Consider the following 19,538-nt stretch of genomic DNA (forward strand, 5'->3'; position numbering starts at 1 on the left):
AGGAGACAAGTTGCTCAAGTTTAGGGATAGGAATGTTAACCCATTCTTGTCTAATGTAGGATTCTAGTTGCTCAACTGTCTTAGGTCTTTTTTGTCGTATCTTCCGTTTTAGGATGCGCCAAATGTTTTCTATGGGTGAAAGATCTGGACTGCAGGCTGGCCAGTTCAGTACCCGGACCCTTCTTCTACGCAGCCATGATGCTGTAATTGATGCAGTATGTGGTTTGGCATTGTCATGTTGGAAAATGCAAGGTCTTCCCTGAAAGAGACGTCGTCTGGATGGGAGCATATGTTGCTCTAGAACAGGGGTGGGCAATTATTTTTTCCATGGGGCCACATGAGAAACAGAAAATTTTGTGGAGGGCCGGACCAAAAGGCTGAACTAAATTCTGCATAATATTAATTGTATTTCTTTATATAAAGCAGTAAATAACATTGTTTTTACAAGCTGCTAAGACTGGTAAGCGTATGGAAGAAACGAGGTTGCCTTACAAAAAATGTCATTTATCCGATCAAATTTCCCAAAACAATGGTTAACAAAATGTGAACGTTTGTACCTTTTTTTTTTTTCAGTCACATTCACCCCAAAACACAATAAAGACATCACAATATTGTCTTTCTACTCCAAATATCAAGATACATCATATTATAATAATGATGCCCACATTTGTAGTTTAATCACCTCATTTGGTGCTTTTCGCCGGAGATCGGCTCCGGCGCCTGCTAGTGACGTCACACGATGTGATTGGCTGGACCGTTTGAAGGATGACGTACAAGTTTGTGGTTGGTCTGGACAAATTACAGAAGTAGGTATCGCGGGATTAGGTTTCGTGGGATTTCATGTCGCGCGCATTGCGTTTTTGTCGAACATAACTTCAAAATAAAAGCAATGCACATTCAGTCCATGCATGAGGTAAAATTAGAAAATAAGTTTATTTTGTAATTTCTCATTAACCTTACGCGGGCCGCTCAGAATGAACCAAAGGGCCGGATGCGGCCCGCAGGCCGTAAAATGCCCAGGTCTGCTCTAGAACCTGGATATACCTTTCAGCATTGATGGTGTCTTTCCAGATGTGTAAGCTGCCCATGCCACACGCACTAATGCAACCCCATACCATCAGAGATGCAGGCTTCTGAACTGAGCGCTGATAACAACTTGGGTCGTCCTTCTCCTCTTTAGTCCGAATGACACGGCGTCCCTGATTTCCATAAAGAACTTCACATTTTGATTCGTCTGACCACAGAACAGTTTTCCACTTTGCCACAGTCCAGTTTAAATGAGCCTTGGCCCAGAGAAGACGTCTGCGCTTCTGGATCATGTTTAGATACGGCTTCTTCTTTGAACTATAGAGTTTTAGCTGGCAACGGCGGATGGCACGGTGAATTGTGTTCACAGATAATGTTCTCTGGAAATATTCCTGAGCCCATTTTGTGATTTCCAATACAGAAGCATGCCTGTATGTGATGCAGTGCCGTCTAAGGGCCCGAAGATCACAGGCACCCAGTATGGTTTTCCGGCCTTGACCCTTACGCACAGAGATTCTTCCAGATTCTCTGAATCTTTTGATGATATTATGCACTGGAGATGATGTGTTCAAACTCTTTGCAATTTTACACTGTCGAACTCCTTTCTGATGTTGTTCCACTATTTGTTGGCACAGAGGTGTACCCCGCCTTTCGCCCATAGTCAGTTGGGATAGGCTCCAGCTTGCCTGCGACCCTGTAGAACAGGATAAAGTGGCTAGAGATGATGAGATGAGAATTAGGGGGATTGGTGGTCCTCTTCCCATCTTTACTTCTGAGAGCCGCTGCCACTCCAAGCTGCTCTTTTTATACCCAGTCATGTTAATGACCTATTGCCAATTGACCTAATGAGTTGCAATTTGGTCCTCCAGCTGTTCCTTTTTTGTACCTTTTAACTTTTCCAGCCTCTTATTGCCCCTGTCCCAACTTTTTTGAGATGTGTTGCCGTCATGAAATTTCAAATGTCTCACTTTCGACATTTGATATGTTGTCTATGTTCTATTGTGAATACAATATCAGTTTTTGAGATTTTGTAAATTATTGAATTCTGTTTTTATTTACAATTTGTACTTTGTCCCAACTTTTTTGGAATCGGGGTTGTACATTACAAATGTAAGATGTACTTTTAGTTCTTTTGGGTCAGTTGTAAAAAAAAAAAAAAAAGCTATTTACACAAACTATTAATAATTTTGGACAAATAGGTTCTTGGGAGACGAGCTTCTTTCTTCCAAGTACAAAAAGGCATGCCATGAATCAGTGGTTCATGTGCCACAAAATTCACAGCTCCTTATCTATTCCTAAACTTTAACTTGTAGAAATTCAACAATCCAAGATCATATTGTCAGCCTTGTCACAGTTGAAAAAGCAATGAGGAGCAAAATAGTTTCCAGTGACACATTTAAAGTTTTTTTTTTTTTTATGCAGGAGCCTGTTATTCACCTACATCCTGTCGGTCCCACTTCCTCCCCCCGAGAAGTCAGTGAGCATGGGTGTGATTACATGATCAAAAGCTGCATATTTGGGGTCTCCACTACTAGCCAATTTGAGTTGTTGGGCAGCGTGGGACAGCTGGAAAGCAGCATCTGGATGGGCAGAGTCCGGCAGTAAGGTGCACTCCCTTTCCAACAGCTCGGCCACACCTTTTAACAAGTCCCAGAAACCAAATGCTAGAGCAGCTTTACGCAGACGGTTTAGCTCCTTTAACACAGACACAACGTTTTTAGTCATTAAAAATAAAATAAGAGCCATCCAGTATTTAGCCTCCCCCAATTTCGTAAACAGTAAAAGCACTGCTCCCAAAACAGTATGTTACCTTGTAGAAGGTTTGCGTTTTCTCTGGAAGTTTTCTTGCATTTCGAAGGATTTTCTGTACATCTGTCTGTAATGAAAAGGCATTCATTTTGCACTGTGAGCAAATTTTGTCTTTAATTGGGCTCACTAAGAGCCTGTTGTATCTAGCTAGCAATCTGCACAATGTCAGCTACTTAGTGCTCACTACCAAGCCTATGAACATGAATAAAAAAATGGGTCTGCTATCATTGAGCATTTAGCATCTCATCTCATTATCTGTAGCCGCTTTATCCTGTTCTACAGGGTCGCAGGCAAGCTGGAGCCTATCCCAGCTGACTATGGGCGAAAGGCGGGGTACACCCTGGACAAGTCGCCAGGTCATCACAGGGCTGCACATAGACACAGACAACCATTCACACTCACATTCACACCTACGGTCAATTTAGAGTCACCAGTTAACCTAACCTGCATGTCTTTGGACTGTGGGGGAAACCGGAGCACCCGGAGGAAACCCACGCGGACACGGGGAGAACATGCAAACTCCGCACAGAAAGGCCCTCGCCAGCCCCGGGGCTCGAACCCAGGACCTTCTTGCTGTGAGGCGACAGTGCTAACCACTACACCACCGTGCCGCCCCGCATTTAGCATTATCTGTTCAATAGTACCACTACTAATAGTACTGTGTGGGTGTGTGCGCGCGCGCAACTTGTCAGTGAGGTGATGTGAACTGGGCCTACAAATCAGATATTGCCAGTCCTGCTATAACATACCAGTCACAGCATCTTTAACCTTAAACAGATCTCGACAGGACTCATGGGTGGCATTAACATACCTGCAGTCCACTGGCTTTGATCCAGACTGTGACATTTTGGGCATAGCTGCGTTTGCTTTTGGGGAGGACAGGGAAAGGGCTTTTGCTATCATCCTCCCCATAAGGATTTTCTGGTGCATCTACAAAGCCAAAGAAGATGGAGATGTATCATTTGACAGACCAGCATAGTTAAACTTGTGATGGTAATTTTGTTATAAATATTTTATAGTAGTAAAGTATGTAAGCAGATATATTTCACCCTTGCATACGTACACGACACTGTAGGAATGTATATTTAATACCAAAACTAGATACATTTATTGAGAAAAACATTAAAATCCAGTCAATTCTTCCTCTTCCCCTGAAAATACCACTGGTTTTACCTGAGTGGACCTACATCTAATCTAATAAAATGTCAAATTCAAAAAGGTCTGTATTCTACCTGAAATGGGTCCAAGCTGAGAGACTTTCCCCAGCCACGGTAGAGGCTCTGGGCCAGGCTCAAAAATCGACATCATCAAATTTGACTTTTTCTTACTATCTGCTTGTGAGTACAACATCCCAAACCAATCAGGCCTGACAGAGGAGGTTCATGATTAGACACAAACACAAGAGACTATATACAAAAGATATGCTACAACAGGGCGTGATTATTTTATTCAGCAGTTTCTTACCCCAGCTGTACAAGGGCCACCATGCCTTCCACTTTCAGACTGCCATGTAGAAGGACACAAAAATTCGGGCTCTTTCCTGCCATTTGATTGGTTGGCGTCTCCTCTTCCATCTCATCAGCAGCCCCTGCTCCTACTTCATCTGCCTCTGAGAGCAAACACAAAAGCAGAAATCAGCATTTTGCCATAAAATACAATGGAAGTGTACAGGTGCTGGTCATATAATTAGAATATCATGAAAAAGTTTATTTCAGTAATTCCATTCAAAAACAAACTTGTATATTATATTCATTCATTACACACAGACTGATATATTTCAAGTGTTTATTTCTTTTAATTTTGATGATTATAACTGACAACTAATGAAAACCCCAAATTCAGTATCTCAGAAAATTAGAATATTGTGAAAAGGTTCAATATTGAAGACACCTGGTGCCACACTCTAATCAGTTAATTAACTCAGAACACCTGCAAAGGCCTTTAAATGGTCTCTCAGTCGAGTTCTGTAGGCGACACAATCATGGGGAAGACTGCTGACTTGACAGTTGTCCAAAAGACGACTGGTGACACCTTGGACAAGGAGGGCAAGACACAAAAGGTCATTGCTAAAGCCTAGGTCACAACCGGACGTACGATTTTTTGGCCGTGTGATTTTTGGCGTTTCCCAAATCGCTGCTTTTTTTTTTTGTTCATGGAGAAAGACGCACGTTGGCCGTAAGTTTGTCTTGCAACCTGAAAAAAACGTAAGCGCCCGTAGAGTTTGTTTGACATGACAAAGAACCTCTGCGGCTCGAAAATCAGCACGTCACACGCGCGCCCTCCGTGCGTTTCTTGCGCGTAGACTGGCCGTAGGAGCACGTACGGCCGGTTGTGACTGAGGCAATAAGAGGCTGGCTGTTCACAGAGCTCTGTGTCCAAGCACATTAACAGAGAGGCGAAGGGAAGGAAAAGATGTGGTAGAAAAAAAGTGTACAAGCAATAGGGATAACCGCACCCTGGAGAGGACTGTGAAACAAAACCCATTCAAAAATGTGGGGGAGATTCACAAAGAGTGGACTGCAGCTGGAGTCAGTGCTTCAAGAACCACCACGCACAGACGTACGCAAGACATGGGTTTCAGCTGTTGCATTCCTTGTGTCAAGCCACTCTTGAACAAGAGACAGCGTCAGAAGCGTCTCGCCTGGGCTAAAGACAAAAAGGACTGGGCTGCTGCTGAGTGGTCCAAAGTTATGTTCTCTGATGAAAGTAAATTTTTCATTTCCTTTGGAAATCAAGGTCCCAGAGTCTGGAGGAAGAGAGGAGAGGCACAGAATCCACGTTGCTTGAGGTCCAGTGTAAAGTTTCCACAGTCAGTGATGGTTTGGGGTGCCATGTCATCTGCTGGTGTTGGTCCACTGTGTTTTCTGAGGTCCAAGGTCAACGCAGCCGTCTACCAGGAAGTTTTAGAGCACTTCATGCTTCCTGCTGCTGACCAACTTTATGGAGATGCAGATTTCATTTTCCAACAGGACTTGGCACCTGCACACAGTGCCAAAGCTACCAGTACCTGGTTTAAGGACCATGTACTTAATTGACCAGCAAACTTGCCTGACCTTTAACCCCATAGAAAATCTATGGGGTATTGTGAAGAGGAAGATGCGATACGCCAGACCCAACAATGCAGAAGAGCTGAAGGCCACTATCAGAGCAACCCGGGCTCTCATAACACCTGAGCGGTGCCACAGACTGATCGACTCCATGCCACGCCGCATTGCTGCAGTAATTCAGGCAAAAGGAGCCCCAACTAAGTATTGAGTGCTGTACATGCTTATACTTTATGTTCATACTTTTCAGTTGGCCAACATTTCTAAAAATCCTTTTTTTGTATTGGTCTTAAGTAATAATTCAAATTTTCTGAGATACTGAATTTGGGTACTTGAGTATCTCAAGTCTCTGGATGTTGTGGGGCTGTCTTGGTTGACACGCCTCTGCAACATCGCGTGGCGGTCGGGGACAGTGCCTCTGGAGTGGCAGACTGGGGTGGTGGTCCCTCTTTTTAAGAAAGGGGACCGGAGAGTGTGCTCCAATTATAGGGGAATCGCACTTCTCAGCCTCCCAGGGAAAGTTTACTCCAGGGTACTGGAGAGGAGAATTCGACCAATAGTCGAACCTCGGATCCAGGAGGAACAATGCGGTTTTCGTCCTGGTCGCGGAACACTGGACCAGCTCTATACCCTTCATAGGGTGCTCGAGGGTTCATGGGAGTTTGCCCAACCAGTCCACATGTGCTTTGTGGATCTGGAGAAGGCATTCGACCGTGTCCCTCGTGGTATTCTGTGGGGGGTGCTTCGGGAGTATGGGGTTCGGGGCTCTTTGCTAAGGGCTGTCCGGTCCCTGTACGAACGGAGCAGGAGTCTGGTTCGCATTGCCGGCAGTAAGTCAGACCTGTTCCCAGTGCATGTGGGACTCCGTCAGGGCTGCCCTTTGTCACCGGTTCTGTTCATAATTTTTATGGACAGAATTTCTAGGCGCAGCCAGGGGCCGGAAGGAATCCTGTTTGGGAACCACAGGATTTCATCTCTGCTTTTTGCGGATGATGTTGTCCTGTTGGCTTCTTCAAACCAGGACCTTCAGCATGCACTGGGGCGGTTTGCAGTCGAGTGTGAAGCGGCTGGGATGAGAATCAGCACCTCCAAGTCCGAGGCCATGGTTCTCGACCGGAAAAGGGTGGCTTGCCCTCTCCAGGTTGGTGGAGAAGTCCTGCCTCAAGTGGAGGAGTTTAAGTATCTCGGGATCTTGTTCACGAGTGAGGGAAGGATGGAGCGTGAGATCGACAGGCGGATCGGTGCAGCCTCCGCAGTAATGCGGTCGCTTTACCGGTCCGTCGTGGTGAAGAAGGAGCTGAGCCAAAAGGCGAAGCTCTCAATTTACCGGTCGATCTACGTTCCGACTCTCACCTATGGTCATGAGCTTTGGGTAATGACAGAAAGAACAAGATCGCGGATACAAGCGGCTGAAATGAGTTTCCTTCGCAGGGTGGCTGGGCGCTCCCTTAGAGATAGGGTGAGAAGCACAGTCACTCGGGAGGAGCTCGGAGTAGAGCCGCTGCTCCTCCACATCGAGAGGAACCAGCTGAGGTGGCTCGGGCATCTTTTTCGGATGCCTCCTGGATGCCTCCCTGGGGAGGTGTTCCAGGCATGTCCCCCCGGGAGGAGGCCCCGGGGAAGACCCAGGACACGCTGGAGGGACTATGTCTCTCGGCTGGCCTGGGAACGCCTCGGTGTTCTTCCCGAGGAGCTGGCCGAGGTGTCTGGGGAAAGGGAAGTTTGGGCTTCCATGCGGAAGAAGACGAGACGAGACTGAATTTGGGATTTTCATTAGTTGTCAGTTATAATCATCAAAATTAAAAGAAAAACATCAGTCTGTGTGTAATGAATGAATATAATATACAAGTTTCACTTTTTGAATGGAATTACTGAAATAAATCAACTTTTTCATGATATTCTAATTATATGACCAACACCTGTATAATAAAGAATCTGAAGTGGAGTGGGAACCTTTGTTCACAGCTATGGGTAGGACCAGATGTCTGGACAAGACTGGAGGACTGGCGATATCACCAATCTCAATAAAACCCACAATCTCCAACTCTGGAACAAAAGTATACACATATTGCATATATTAATTACTTTAAACTCAGTAAATAATGTGTGCACATGATAGCACTGCAGCAATAGCTGCTATATTCCTACATTAAGGTTACACACAGTTCAATTATGTCTGGTCATATATATGAGGGTAAGTTAAAAAGTTTTAAGACAAATTGGAAAAAATGGTTATTTATTAAAATAAAGCTCTCTCTACATATCCTCCATTTAAGTCTAAACACTTCTGCAAGCAGTGTTTCCATCGGAGAATTCCAGGGGATGTCTTTCACACCTTTTGACATTATAATATCTGTCACGTGGGTATATATATATATATATATATATATATATATATATATATATATATATATATATGTGTGTTAACAGAAAATATTTTTCCAAGTAGTCAATTTTTTTTAATTAAACACTAGTTTTAAAATGATCACCACTGCAACAAATAATATTTAATGAACCTTCTTCACCACAAGTTAGCCATTATCTAATTTGTGTAGGGCAACCATGAAGGTAACAATTTTGCGACTAGTAATCAGCAAGGAAACAAATACACAAGGTGATCTTGCAATCCTCCACTTAGTCACATAATCAGATTTACATTCCTAATATTCCATTGTAAATGTGCATAAAATAGGAAAATAGCAAATGGCACCTGTGTGCACTGTTTTTGGTACCGGGTCAAGCTCCTCGTCTAACAGCACAGGTTCTGGCCTGGGAAACACCTGCACATCAGACGCCAGGTTCCCACAGCGCAGCACGGCATGGAAAGGCATATATGCCTGGTCAATCAACTTCCTGCCAACACATGTTTACAGACTTACAACCATAATCAATCCATGGTATTCCCATTCAGTCACTGGCTCCATGCTGCATAAAAAGCTCACAGAACAGCAGTTATACAGATGGAGCAGTATAGTTACCCACCCAAACATTGCTTGAACACTTTTCAGACATAGTGGTCCATCCATCATAAAAATCTGTCCTTCTCCACCACTTAATGTGAGAAGCTGCTCCAAATTGTCCATGGCATCAGTGGCTTGGAGCTGCAATTAAAATAATAATAATGTTCAAGTTAAGGTTATATGTGGGTAACCTACATGGTCCGTTCACTCACCCATTGATTAAGGCCAGTACGTTGGATTTTATAGCAAGGTAATTACAATATCTCAGGTAGCATTATTAACAATAGTTATGAAAATGGACAAACAAAACCCTTTCAAATTCCTGGCGGTCCTTCTGCTGTCAGGTCCATGTAAATAAAGAAGAAAGGAACTGTGTAAGGGATTAATTTCACTGAAGATTTAAAGTGTCAGAGAAACTTTGAGACGAGAGAAAAGCTGTGACAGTTTTCACATATCCTGAATAACAAACAGAAGATAAGGGTTAACAATACAGCATTTATTTAATTTGCCAACAGTACCTCCTCTGCACTGGCAATACACACGATGTAGAGTTTGGAAGGGAATGGGAAAGGTAGGGGAAACTTCTTGTCCTCTCCCCGTTGTTTCAGTGTGGCCAGGGAGTGGCGCAAAGAACCACGACCAATACCCAGAGATCCGTCAGTCACCAACACCACCTATAGGCCATCAAATAAATCACAGCAACTATTAACAAGAAGTTCAGTATGAAAGGCCAGGAAAAGTAATGAAATTCCTTATAGACCTGACCTGTTAATGTGCATTCAGTGAAAGTTTGTGAATACTGATTTCTTGACTGGTAATGCCAATCTGAAATGTATCATGCATCATAATATACAGTACCAGTTAAAAGTTTGGACACCCTTCTCATTCATAGGTTTTTCTGTATTTTGACTATTTTCTACATTGCGGAACAATACTGAATACATCAAAACTATCAAATAACATATGGTAAAAAAAGTTCACATTTTAGATATCTTGTCCAAGCACCGCACAGGGTGTCCATCAGCCCTAAGGAAACCCTTCCCACTGGCTCCAGCAAAGCATGACCCTTCTGGTCATGTCTTAACTGTATGAGAACTACTATAGACTGCTGCAAAACCAATCTAGTGAAGTGGGGGTATATGGAGAATGACGACACCAGCTGCCTGTGTGGAGAGGAGCAGACTAAGCAACGTCTACTAGTTTACCCAAATCTACCAGATCCCTGCACCCAAGAAGACCTGGAAGCATTGTCCCCCTGTGCGAAACAATGTGTCCAACACTGTATAGGGACAGTTTAATCTAAAGTTGTTGCGTAGTGACTCGAGAAGAAGAAGAAGATATTTTAGATTTTTCAAAGCAGCCACTGTTTACCTTGATGAGGCTTTGCACACTATTGGCATTATCTTAACCATGGGGTGTTTCAAGACTATATATGTAAAATTTTGACTTTTGAATTTTCTTACTCTCATCCATTTAGGTTATGCTAATATATAAACGAACTCTTCGTGCAAATTTTTATTGAAATTAATATGTATTTAGAGGTGCCTCAAACAGGGTAATAGGATTATGTATTGCTGTGACCATTCATTCATTTTGTGTGTGTGCGCGTGCGTGTGTGTAAATTAGGTAAAATACTACTAATACAGTAGCATAGTCTGCAAACCAACAGTATAGAAAAAGAAAATATACTCTTGTTAAAACAGGAGATATGAAATGCACCTTTGTAAAATGCCTATAGAGAGCCATCCAGGGAAACAAAATTATACCGTGGCCAGGAGAGTGATATAAAATATCTCATCTCATCTCATTATCTCTAGCCGCTTTATCCTGTTCTACAGGGTTGCAGGCAAGCTGGAGCCTATCCCAGCTGACTACGGGCGAAAGGCGGGGTACACCCTGGACAAGTTGCCAGGTCATCACAGGGCTGACACATAGACACAGACAACCATTCACACTCACATTCACACCTACGGTCAATTTAGAGTCACCAGTTAACCTAACCTGCATGTCTTTGGATTGTGGGGGAAACCGGAGCACCCGGAGGAAACCCACGCAGACACGGGGAGAACATGCAAACTCCGCACAGAAAGGCCCTCGCCGGCCACGGGGCTCGAACCCAGACCTTCTTGCTGTGAGGCGACAGCGCTAACCACTACGCCACCATGCCGCCCCGATATAAAATATATAAAACTAAAACAAACTCATGCTAATAATTACATCAAACATAAAAATATAAATCACAGATAAGCATCATCACAGATCAGTAAAGGAAAAATACAAAAACTACAACTGTAAATAGCCTAATAACACAATACAGCTCTGTAAAAAAACAAACATGTAAATACATATGCATGCAAATCTAAAGTAATACTAAACACATGAGTAATACTAGATATTAAAATGCAACTTATAATTCCAGGGAGCGAAACAACAACAACAGGAAATTATTCCCCACTGTTAAGTCAACTTTGTTGTAAATATTCTTAATAGACATCGTTATTGAAAATTCAGAGTAACGTTTTGTTTTTTTTTTATTTTGGTATCTCATCTCATCTCATTATCTCTAGCCGCTTTATCCTTCTACAGGGTCGCAGGCAAGCTGGAGCCTATCCCAGCTGACTACGGGCGAAAGGCGGGGTACACCCTGGACAAGTCGCCAGGTCATCACAGGGCTGACACATAGACACAGACAACCATTCACACTCACATTCACACCTACGGTCAATTTAGAGTCACCAGTTAACCTAACCTGCATGTCTTTGGATTGTGGGGGAAACCGGAGCACCCGGAGGAAACCCACGCGGACACGGGGAGAACATGCAAACTCCACACAGAAAGGCCCTCGCCGGCCCCGGGGCTCGAACCCAGGACCTTCTTGCTGTGAGGCGACAGCGCTAACCACTACACCACCGTGCTAATTTTGGTATTAAATTGAATAATTTAAGAGGGTGAGAAATTACATTTTCAAATGTTCGGGTTTATTTTATTTTTTTTAACACCCTACTTAACCCTCTTCATGAGGTAGTCACCTAGAATGCTTTTCAATGAACAGGTGTGCTTCGTCAAAAGTTAATTAGTGAAATTTCTTGCCCTCTTAATGTGTTTGAGATCAAACAGTAAATAGTAAATAATAAAAATACAGTAAATAGTCCTACTGCACAACTGTAGTAATCCATATTATGTCAAGAACCGCTCAACTAAGTAAAGCGAAATGACTTCCATCATTACTTTCAGACATGAAGTGTTCGAATTAATAAAAATAAAGAAAAAAAAAATCACTGAATTCAAAGTCGTGTCCAAACTTTTGACTGGTACTGTCGCCTCTTGGGTAAATGAAAGAAACAGAATTACTCAGCAGAGTTTAACACGAACCTGCAACACATGACACTGCCACCAAGAAATAAATACTGTAGCCCATCTAAACATTTTCATATCATACCTAAAATGTGATGTGCATCTGCAACTCAATCTGTATCTACAATCACTTCTTGTGTATCAGCTTTAAAAATTACGTGTTGTCACCAATTGGTTATCTTTCATCTATTGCGGTTAATATATGATGGGCAACAAATTAAAACGGTGGCTTTATTCTGCTTTGAGAGGCATTTTAAAGTGAAGTGTCGCTGCAAATCAATGCCAAATTATTCTGACTAGTCATCCTTATCTTACTGAACATGAACCATTTCTATCCTGATGAGAGTGGTATCTCCATGACAATGTTCCCATCCACAGGGCACAAGGGCTCAGTGAATGGTTTGGTAAGAATGAAAATGATGTAAATCATGTACTCTGGCTTTGGCAGTCACCAAATTTGAATCCAATTGAATACCTGTGGGAGATTTTGTATTGATGTGTTAGACAGGTAAATACAACCCCAATTCCAAAAAAGTTGGGACGCTGTGTAAACTGTAAATAAAAACAGAATGCGATAATTTGCAAATCATGGAAACCCTATATTTCATTGAAAATAGTACAAAGACAACATATCAAATGTTGAAACCGAGAAATGTTATTCTTTTTTCAAAAATATATGCTCATTTTGAATTTGATGTCAGCAACACGTTTCAGAAAACTTGGGATAGGGGCATGTTTACCACTGTGTTGCATCACCGCTACTTTTAACAACACTCTGTACACGTTTGGGAACTGAGGAGACCGACTGCTGTAGTTTTGAAAGAGTAATGTTGTCCCATTCTTGCCCGATATACAATTTCAGTTGCTCGACTGTTCAGGGTTTCCTTTGTCATATTTTGTGCTTCATAATGCGCCAAATGTTTTACAACCCCGATTCCAAAAAAGTTGGGACAAAGTACAAATTGTAAATAAAAATGGAATGCAATGATGTGGAAGTTTCAAAATTCCATATTTTATTTAGAATAGAACATAGATGACATATCAAATGTTTAAACTGAGAAAATGTATCATTTAAAGAGAAAAATTAGGTGAGTTTAAATTTCATGACAACAACACATCTCAAAAAAGTTGGGACAAGGCCATGTTTACCACTGTGAGACATCCCCTTTTCTCTTTACAACAGTCTGTAAACGTTTGGGAACTGAGGAGACAAGTTGCTCAAGTTTAGGGATAGGAATGTTAACCCATTCTTGTCTAATGTAGGATTCTAGTTGCTCAACTGTCTTAGGTCTTTTTTGTCGTATCTTCCGTTTTATGATGCGCCAAATGTTTTCTATGGGTGAAAGATCTGGACTGCAGGCTGGCCAGTTCAGTACCCGGACCCTTCTTCTACGCAGCCATGATGCTGTAATTGATGCAATATGTGGTTTGGCATTGTCATGTTAGAAAATGCAAGGTCTTCCCTGAAACAGACGTCGTCTGGATGGGAGCATATGTTGCTCTAGAACCTGGATATACCTTTCAGCATTGATGGTGTCTTTCCAGATGTGTAAGCTGCCCATGCCACACGCACTAATGCAACCCCATACCATCAGAGATGCAGGCTTCTGAACTGAGCACTGATAACAACTTGGGTCGTCCTTCTCCTCTTTAGTCCGAATGACACGGCATCCCTGATTTCCATAAAGAACTTCACATTTTGATTCGTCTGACCACAGAACAGTTTTCCACTTTGCCACAGTCCATTTTAAATGAGCCTTGGCCCAGAGAAGACGTCTGCGCTTCTGGATCATGTTTAGATACGGCTTCTTCTCTGAACTATAGAGTTTTAGCTGGCAACGGCGGATGGCACGGTGAATTGTGTTCACAGATAATGTTCTCTGGAAATATTCCTGAGCCCATTTTGTGATTTCCAATACAGAAGCATGCCTGTATGTGATGCAGTGCCGTCTAAGGGCCCGAAGATCACGGGCACCCAGTATGGTTTTCCGGCCTTGACCCTTATGCACAGAGATTCTTCCAGATTCTCTGAATCTTTTGATGATATTATGCACTGTAGATGATGATATGTTCAAACTCTTTGCAATTTTACACTGTCGAACTCCTTTCTGATATTGCTCCACTATTTGTCGGTGCAGAATTAGGGGGATTGGTGATCCTCTTCCCATCTTTACTTCTGAGAGCCGCTGCCACTCCAAGATGCTCTTTTTATACCCAGTCATGTTAATGACCTATTGCCAATTGACCTAATGAGTTGCAATTTGGTCCTCCAGCTGTTCCTTTTTTGTACCTTTAACTTTTCCAGCCTCTTATTGCCCCGTCCCAACTTTTTTGAGATGTGTTGCTGTCATGAAATTTCAAATGAGCCAATATTTGGCATGAAATTTCAAAATGTCTCGCTTTCGACATTTGATATGTTGTCTATGTTCTATTATGAATACAATATCAGTTTTTGAGATTTGTAAATTATTGCATTCCGTTTTTATTTACAATTTGTACTTTGTCCCAACTTTTTTGGAATCGGGGTTGTAAATAGGAGACAGGTCTGGACTGCACGCAGGCCAGTTTAGCATCTGGACTCTTTAACTACAGCGTTATGTAGTTTTAATATGTGCAGAAAGTGGTTTGGCATTGCCTTACTGAAAGAAGGAAGACCTTCCCTGAAAACGATTTTGTTTGGATGGCAGCATATTGCTCTGAAACGTGTCTATATCATTCAGGATTAATGATGCCTTCCCAGATGTAAAAGCTACCGATGTCATGTGCACTAATGCACCCTCACACCATCACAGATGCTGACTTTTGAACTGTGTGCTGATAACAAGCTGGATGGTCCCTCTCCTCTTTAGCCTGGAGGACGTGGTGTCCATGATTTCTAAAAAGAATTTCTACTTTTGATTCATCAAACCTCGGGACAATTTTCCACTCTCCCTCAGTCCATCGTAAAAAAGCTCGGGCCCAGAGAAGGTGGTGTTTCTGGATATTGTTTATATCTGGTTTTAACTTGCATTTGTGGACGCAGTAATGAACTGTTTTCACAGACGATGGTTTTCTGAAGTGTTCCTGAGCCCATACAGTGATTTCCACTACAGACACGTGTCTGCTTTTAATTCAGTGTCGCCTGAGGTCCTGAAGCTCACAAGCATCCAATGTCAGTTTTCAGCCTTGTCTCTTGCATACAGAGATTTCTCCAGATTCTCTGAATCTTTTAATGATATTATGTACCATAGATGATGTGATCCCCAAATTCTTTGCAATTTTACATTGAGGAACGTTATTCTTAAATTGTTGCACTGTTTGCCCATGCAGTCTTTCACAGAGCGGTGAACCCCTCCCCATCTTTACTTTGAGAGATTCCGCCTCTCTGGGATGCTCTATTTATACCCAATCATGTTACTGACCTGTGCCAATGAATCAAATTAGTTTTTTTTTTAGCATTACACAACTTTTCAGTCTTTTGTTGCCCCTGTCCCAACTTTTCTGAAACGTGTTACGGACATCACATTCAAAATGAGCATATATTTTTCAAAAAACAAAATTTCTCAGTTTCAACATTTGGTATGTTGTCTTTGTACTATTTTCAATGAAATATAGGGTTTCCATGATTTTCAAATCTTCACATTCTGTTTTTATTTACGTTTTACACAGTGTCCCAACTTTTTTGGAATTGGGGTTGTACATCTGTATCTTCACCTCCATCATCTAACACCAACTGAGGGAATATCTTTGGAAGAATGGTGTTCATGTGCTGAAGAGAACACACTACCTGGCAGGGACAGGTGTTGCCCCACTCCTGCTGCACAATGTTACTGACTCCTTGCAGTGCTGACTCCAGGCAGGTTTTATCATAGTCCTCTAGACTGCTCAAGGCCTCCTGTGCCGCAGTTGAAAGAGGAAAAAAAAAATTAGCAAACTGACCTGTTGAACAACAAATCAAGTCTTTAATTTATTGATGTACCACAATATGAACACATGCACGTTTGAGGTGGCCCTTTAGTTTAGAAAATAGCTATATTCAACCTCATAGTGAAACACTCAATTTTCCAAATTGCATAAGCTGAAATTAAAATAATAAACAGTAATTGTGATGTACAGTACCAGGATAGTTATCGCCACCAACTTTGTTAGAGGAGGTTGTTTTTGCATCTGTTTGTTTGTTCCCAAACATGATTCAAAAAGTAGTGAATGATTTGATGAAATTTTGAGGAAAGGTGGGCCATGGATTAAAGAGCAATTAATTAGATGTTGATGCAAATCCAGATATGTACAGTTGTGGTCAGAAGTTTACATACAGTGATGTGAATGTCATCTTGGATATGAATGTCATGACAATATTGGGCTTTCAATGATTTCTCAGAACTGTTTGTTTTCTGTGGTGAAATGATTGTTGTACAATCAATTTTTTTTCTTTCATAGAAAAAAAAACCCCATGAATTTGGTGCAGAAGTTTTAATTTATTTTGGGTTTTCTGAAATCAACACAGGATCAAAATTATACATACAGGGTCAAAAATTTACATACGCTCACTTAGATTATTAATTCAGAGGTGCTGAGATTTCCAAAATGTCTCTCATCTTGCCAAGGCCTCTTAACTTCCTGTTAGTGATTATGATTGACTACATCTGGTAGCTTCTCTGTGCCTTCATAAAAAGGGTTTGTTTACAGCACTCATTGGATTGACCAACACATAGTAAAATGAGAAAGTCCAAGGAGCTCAGTGCAGATCTGAGAAAGAGGATCGCAGATGTACACAACTCAGGAATGTCTCTTGAAGCCATTTCTAAACAACTGCAGATCCCAAGATCAGTTCAAACGATTGTATGTAAGTTACTGGGGTGTGCAGTCACTTTGCCAAGCCACTTTGCTTCAAGAAAACCCAAACTGTCACCCTCAGCTGAAAGAAAATTGGTTCTGATGGTCAGGAACAACCCAGAAACCACCATGGCACAGCCCTGCCATCAACTGGAAGCTGATGGATGACTGTCTATAGTTCAGTGAGTTTTATATCACCATGGTCTAAGAGGCTACTATCCAAGAAATAGCTCCCTGCTCCAAAACTGACACCTTCAAGCTTAACTAAAAGTTTGCAACTAACCACATGGACAAAGAAAAAGCCTTCTGGAGGAAAGCTGTATGCTCACATGAGACGAAGATTGAGTTGTTTGGCCACAATGACCATGATGTACAGAGGAACACTGTACCAGCATCATGCTCTGGGGCTGTTTTACTGCCAGTGGAACTGGTTCATTGCACAAAGTGGATGGAATAATGAAGGAGGAGGACTGCCTCAGAATTCTTCAGCATAACCTCAAACCATTAGAAACTTGAACATGATCAGGAGTCACAACAGGACAATGAACACAAACACGCATCAGAGCTGGTTGTGGAGGATAAAGCAGGCTAACATTAAGCTTAAAACAAGTCCTGACTTCAACCCTATTGAAAATATATAGACCGTGCTTATAAGTCATGCCCATGGCAAGGGAAAAAAAATTTAATTGAACTCTACCAATTCTACCATGAAGAGTCGTGAAATATCCAACCAGAATTCTGCCAGAAGCTTGTTCATGGTAAACAAAAATGTTTGGTCAAGGTGAATCTTGCAAAGAGACATTTTACCCAAATATTAGGTGTGCTGTATGTATACTTTTGACCCTGTGTTGATTTCAGAAAACCTAAAGAAAATTGTGCACCGAATTCATTTTTCTTTAAAGATTCATGCTGTACAATCATTCCGCCACAGAAAAGAACAGTTCAGAGAAATCATCGAAAGCCCAAATATTGCCATGACATTCATATCCAAGATAACATTCATGCCACTGTATGTGGATCCAAAAAGTTTTCTTTATCTGTTCTGAACGTAACTCAAGAAGTAGTGAATGGTTTTTGATGAAATTTTGAGGAAAGGTGTGCCATGGGCCAAGGAACAAGTGATTAGATTCTGATCAAATCTGGGTATGTATGAGGATCCAGGATTTTTTTTTCGTCTGTTCTGAATGTAACTCAAAAAGAAGTGAACAGATTTTGACGAAATTTGGTGTACAGCTTTAGTATTATCCTAGGTTCAAGTGATTTGATTTTGCTGTTGATATGTGGCTTGGCGGAAGTATGCACTCTACCAAGTGCCCTTCTAGTTCATACCTGTAAAGTGTTGTAGTCCCTGGTGAAAGGCACCATGAGCTCCCAGAGAGATGAAAAGGCGACAAGTGCCGTGAACTCCAACTTGTAATTTGTGGCCATGTGTTCAAATAGCATGGTCAGGCCATGAACAGCCAGGTTCTTCCTCTGAAACTCCTCGCTACCTTCCAGTGACACAGGCCGTGTCATGGACAGTGATGCGTCCATAAGAACCACAGTTGGCATGTTGGCAAAAGTATTTTATTCACACTCTGAAGAAGTTATGGAAGCTCCCACATCCCACCTATGAGAATTTGAGGGTTAATATATATTATGTTATGGGCGCTACCCTTCCTTTCTCCCTTCTTGAAAATTCCATTCAGAGATGTTTGAGTCAGACATTCAGCATCACATTACTTCACTGTATTACAGCACATACAGTATAAATAGGTACGTTTGACTTTGTACAATTGTCACCTACTCAGATCATAACAATGCATCGCTGCGACACTTAACAACGATTATAATAAGTTCTGTTCTTAAATACAAAATCTGTCCGATGTTACAGCATCCTTTCAAAAAAAAAAAACTAAACAGACTAGCTTTTTTTGTTAAATAAATCAACGAACTACCTAACTAGCAAGCAACACCACTGCGTCTGAGAACTTATTGCGTTCAAATCGTGCCTGAACCTAAAAACAGTCATCATTAAAGAATAATAACACTTACTACAATTATTCTGCCAATAAAAAAAATTATAAATGTGATTAAAACGAAACTTTACCCATTCTGAAACCAGAAAAACAAAAATAGCTTAGAGAGTGAGTGTGCACCCTCTTAATGATACCGTGTAGGGACAATGGAAACCTGATATTCTGTTCCGAGAAGGAAAAAAAAAAAAAGAAACAGAAAGAAAAAAAGAAAGAGAGAGCGAGCTGAAGCAGTTGTTGCTATTGAAAGGAAATATACCTACGCAGTATATTTACTGATAAATATTTCAGCCAGTTTATTTTGCTAGCAAAGGTGATTATTGATTACCAACACAGACTAGCATTCCATAGAAACCTGTCGAAAGTTTAGTGCACAGCTTTCTGTACATTATTATTATTATTATTATTATTATTATTATTAGTTTTTATTTATTGACAATTGTTCGTTTTAAAATTAACAGTTAAAATACAAAAGATCAAAATAATTGGGATGAAAATGGTTTAAGACATAGGTTAAT

The 19,538-nt window shown here is 41.5% G+C and overlaps 1 protein-coding gene across 3 annotated transcripts; it reads right to left on the bottom strand.

Annotated features, from left to right (window-relative positions):
- Window positions 1-17: 17 nt before the first annotated feature.
- ints14 (integrator complex subunit 14) lies at window positions 18-19,172 on the bottom strand. 3 transcript variants are annotated; one of them, XM_060923865.1, is made up of 12 exons: window positions 19,095-19,172; window positions 18,335-18,614; window positions 15,960-16,067; window positions 9,358-9,513; window positions 8,862-8,980; window positions 8,590-8,732; window positions 7,833-7,925; window positions 4,300-4,444; window positions 4,068-4,201; window positions 3,647-3,765; window positions 2,837-2,902; window positions 18-2,721 (listed from the first exon to the last, which is right to left on the bottom strand). In XM_060923865.1, exons 2-12 carry the CDS (start codon window positions 18,554-18,556, stop codon window positions 2,464-2,466), a joined length of 1,563 nt encoding a protein of 520 aa, XP_060779848.1. In that variant the 5' UTR covers window positions 18,557-18,614; window positions 19,095-19,172; the 3' UTR covers window positions 18-2,463. The 3 variants fall into 3 exon arrangements, with proteins under 3 accessions (XP_060779848.1, XP_060779847.1, XP_060779849.1); XM_060923864.1 differs by having other exon boundaries at window positions 19,040-19,156; XM_060923866.1 differs by lacking the exon at window positions 18-2,721 and having other exon boundaries at window positions 2,761-2,902; window positions 19,040-19,156.
- Window positions 19,173-19,538: the final 366 nt, after the last annotated feature.

Source organism: Neoarius graeffei, chromosome 6 (assembly GCF_027579695.1).
Source record: "Neoarius graeffei isolate fNeoGra1 chromosome 6, fNeoGra1.pri, whole genome shotgun sequence".
In the NCBI taxonomy this organism is placed as follows: Eukaryota; Metazoa; Chordata; class Actinopteri; order Siluriformes; family Ariidae; genus Neoarius; species Neoarius graeffei.

Excerpts from the sequence above, each read along its gene's own strand:
- ints14 (XM_060923865.1), bottom strand. The coding sequence starts at position 18,556 with ATGCCAACTGTGGTTCTTATGGACGCATCACTGTCCATGACACGGCCT. Across the intron at positions 4,202-4,299 it reads GTGGCCCTTGTACAGCTGGG|GCCTGATTGGTTTGGGATGT; the intron begins GTAAGAAACTGC and ends CTCCTCTGTCAG. Across the intron at positions 2,903-3,646 it reads TCAAAGCCAGTGGACTGCAG|ACAGATGTACAGAAAATCCT; the intron begins GTATGTTAATGC and ends TTTTCATTACAG.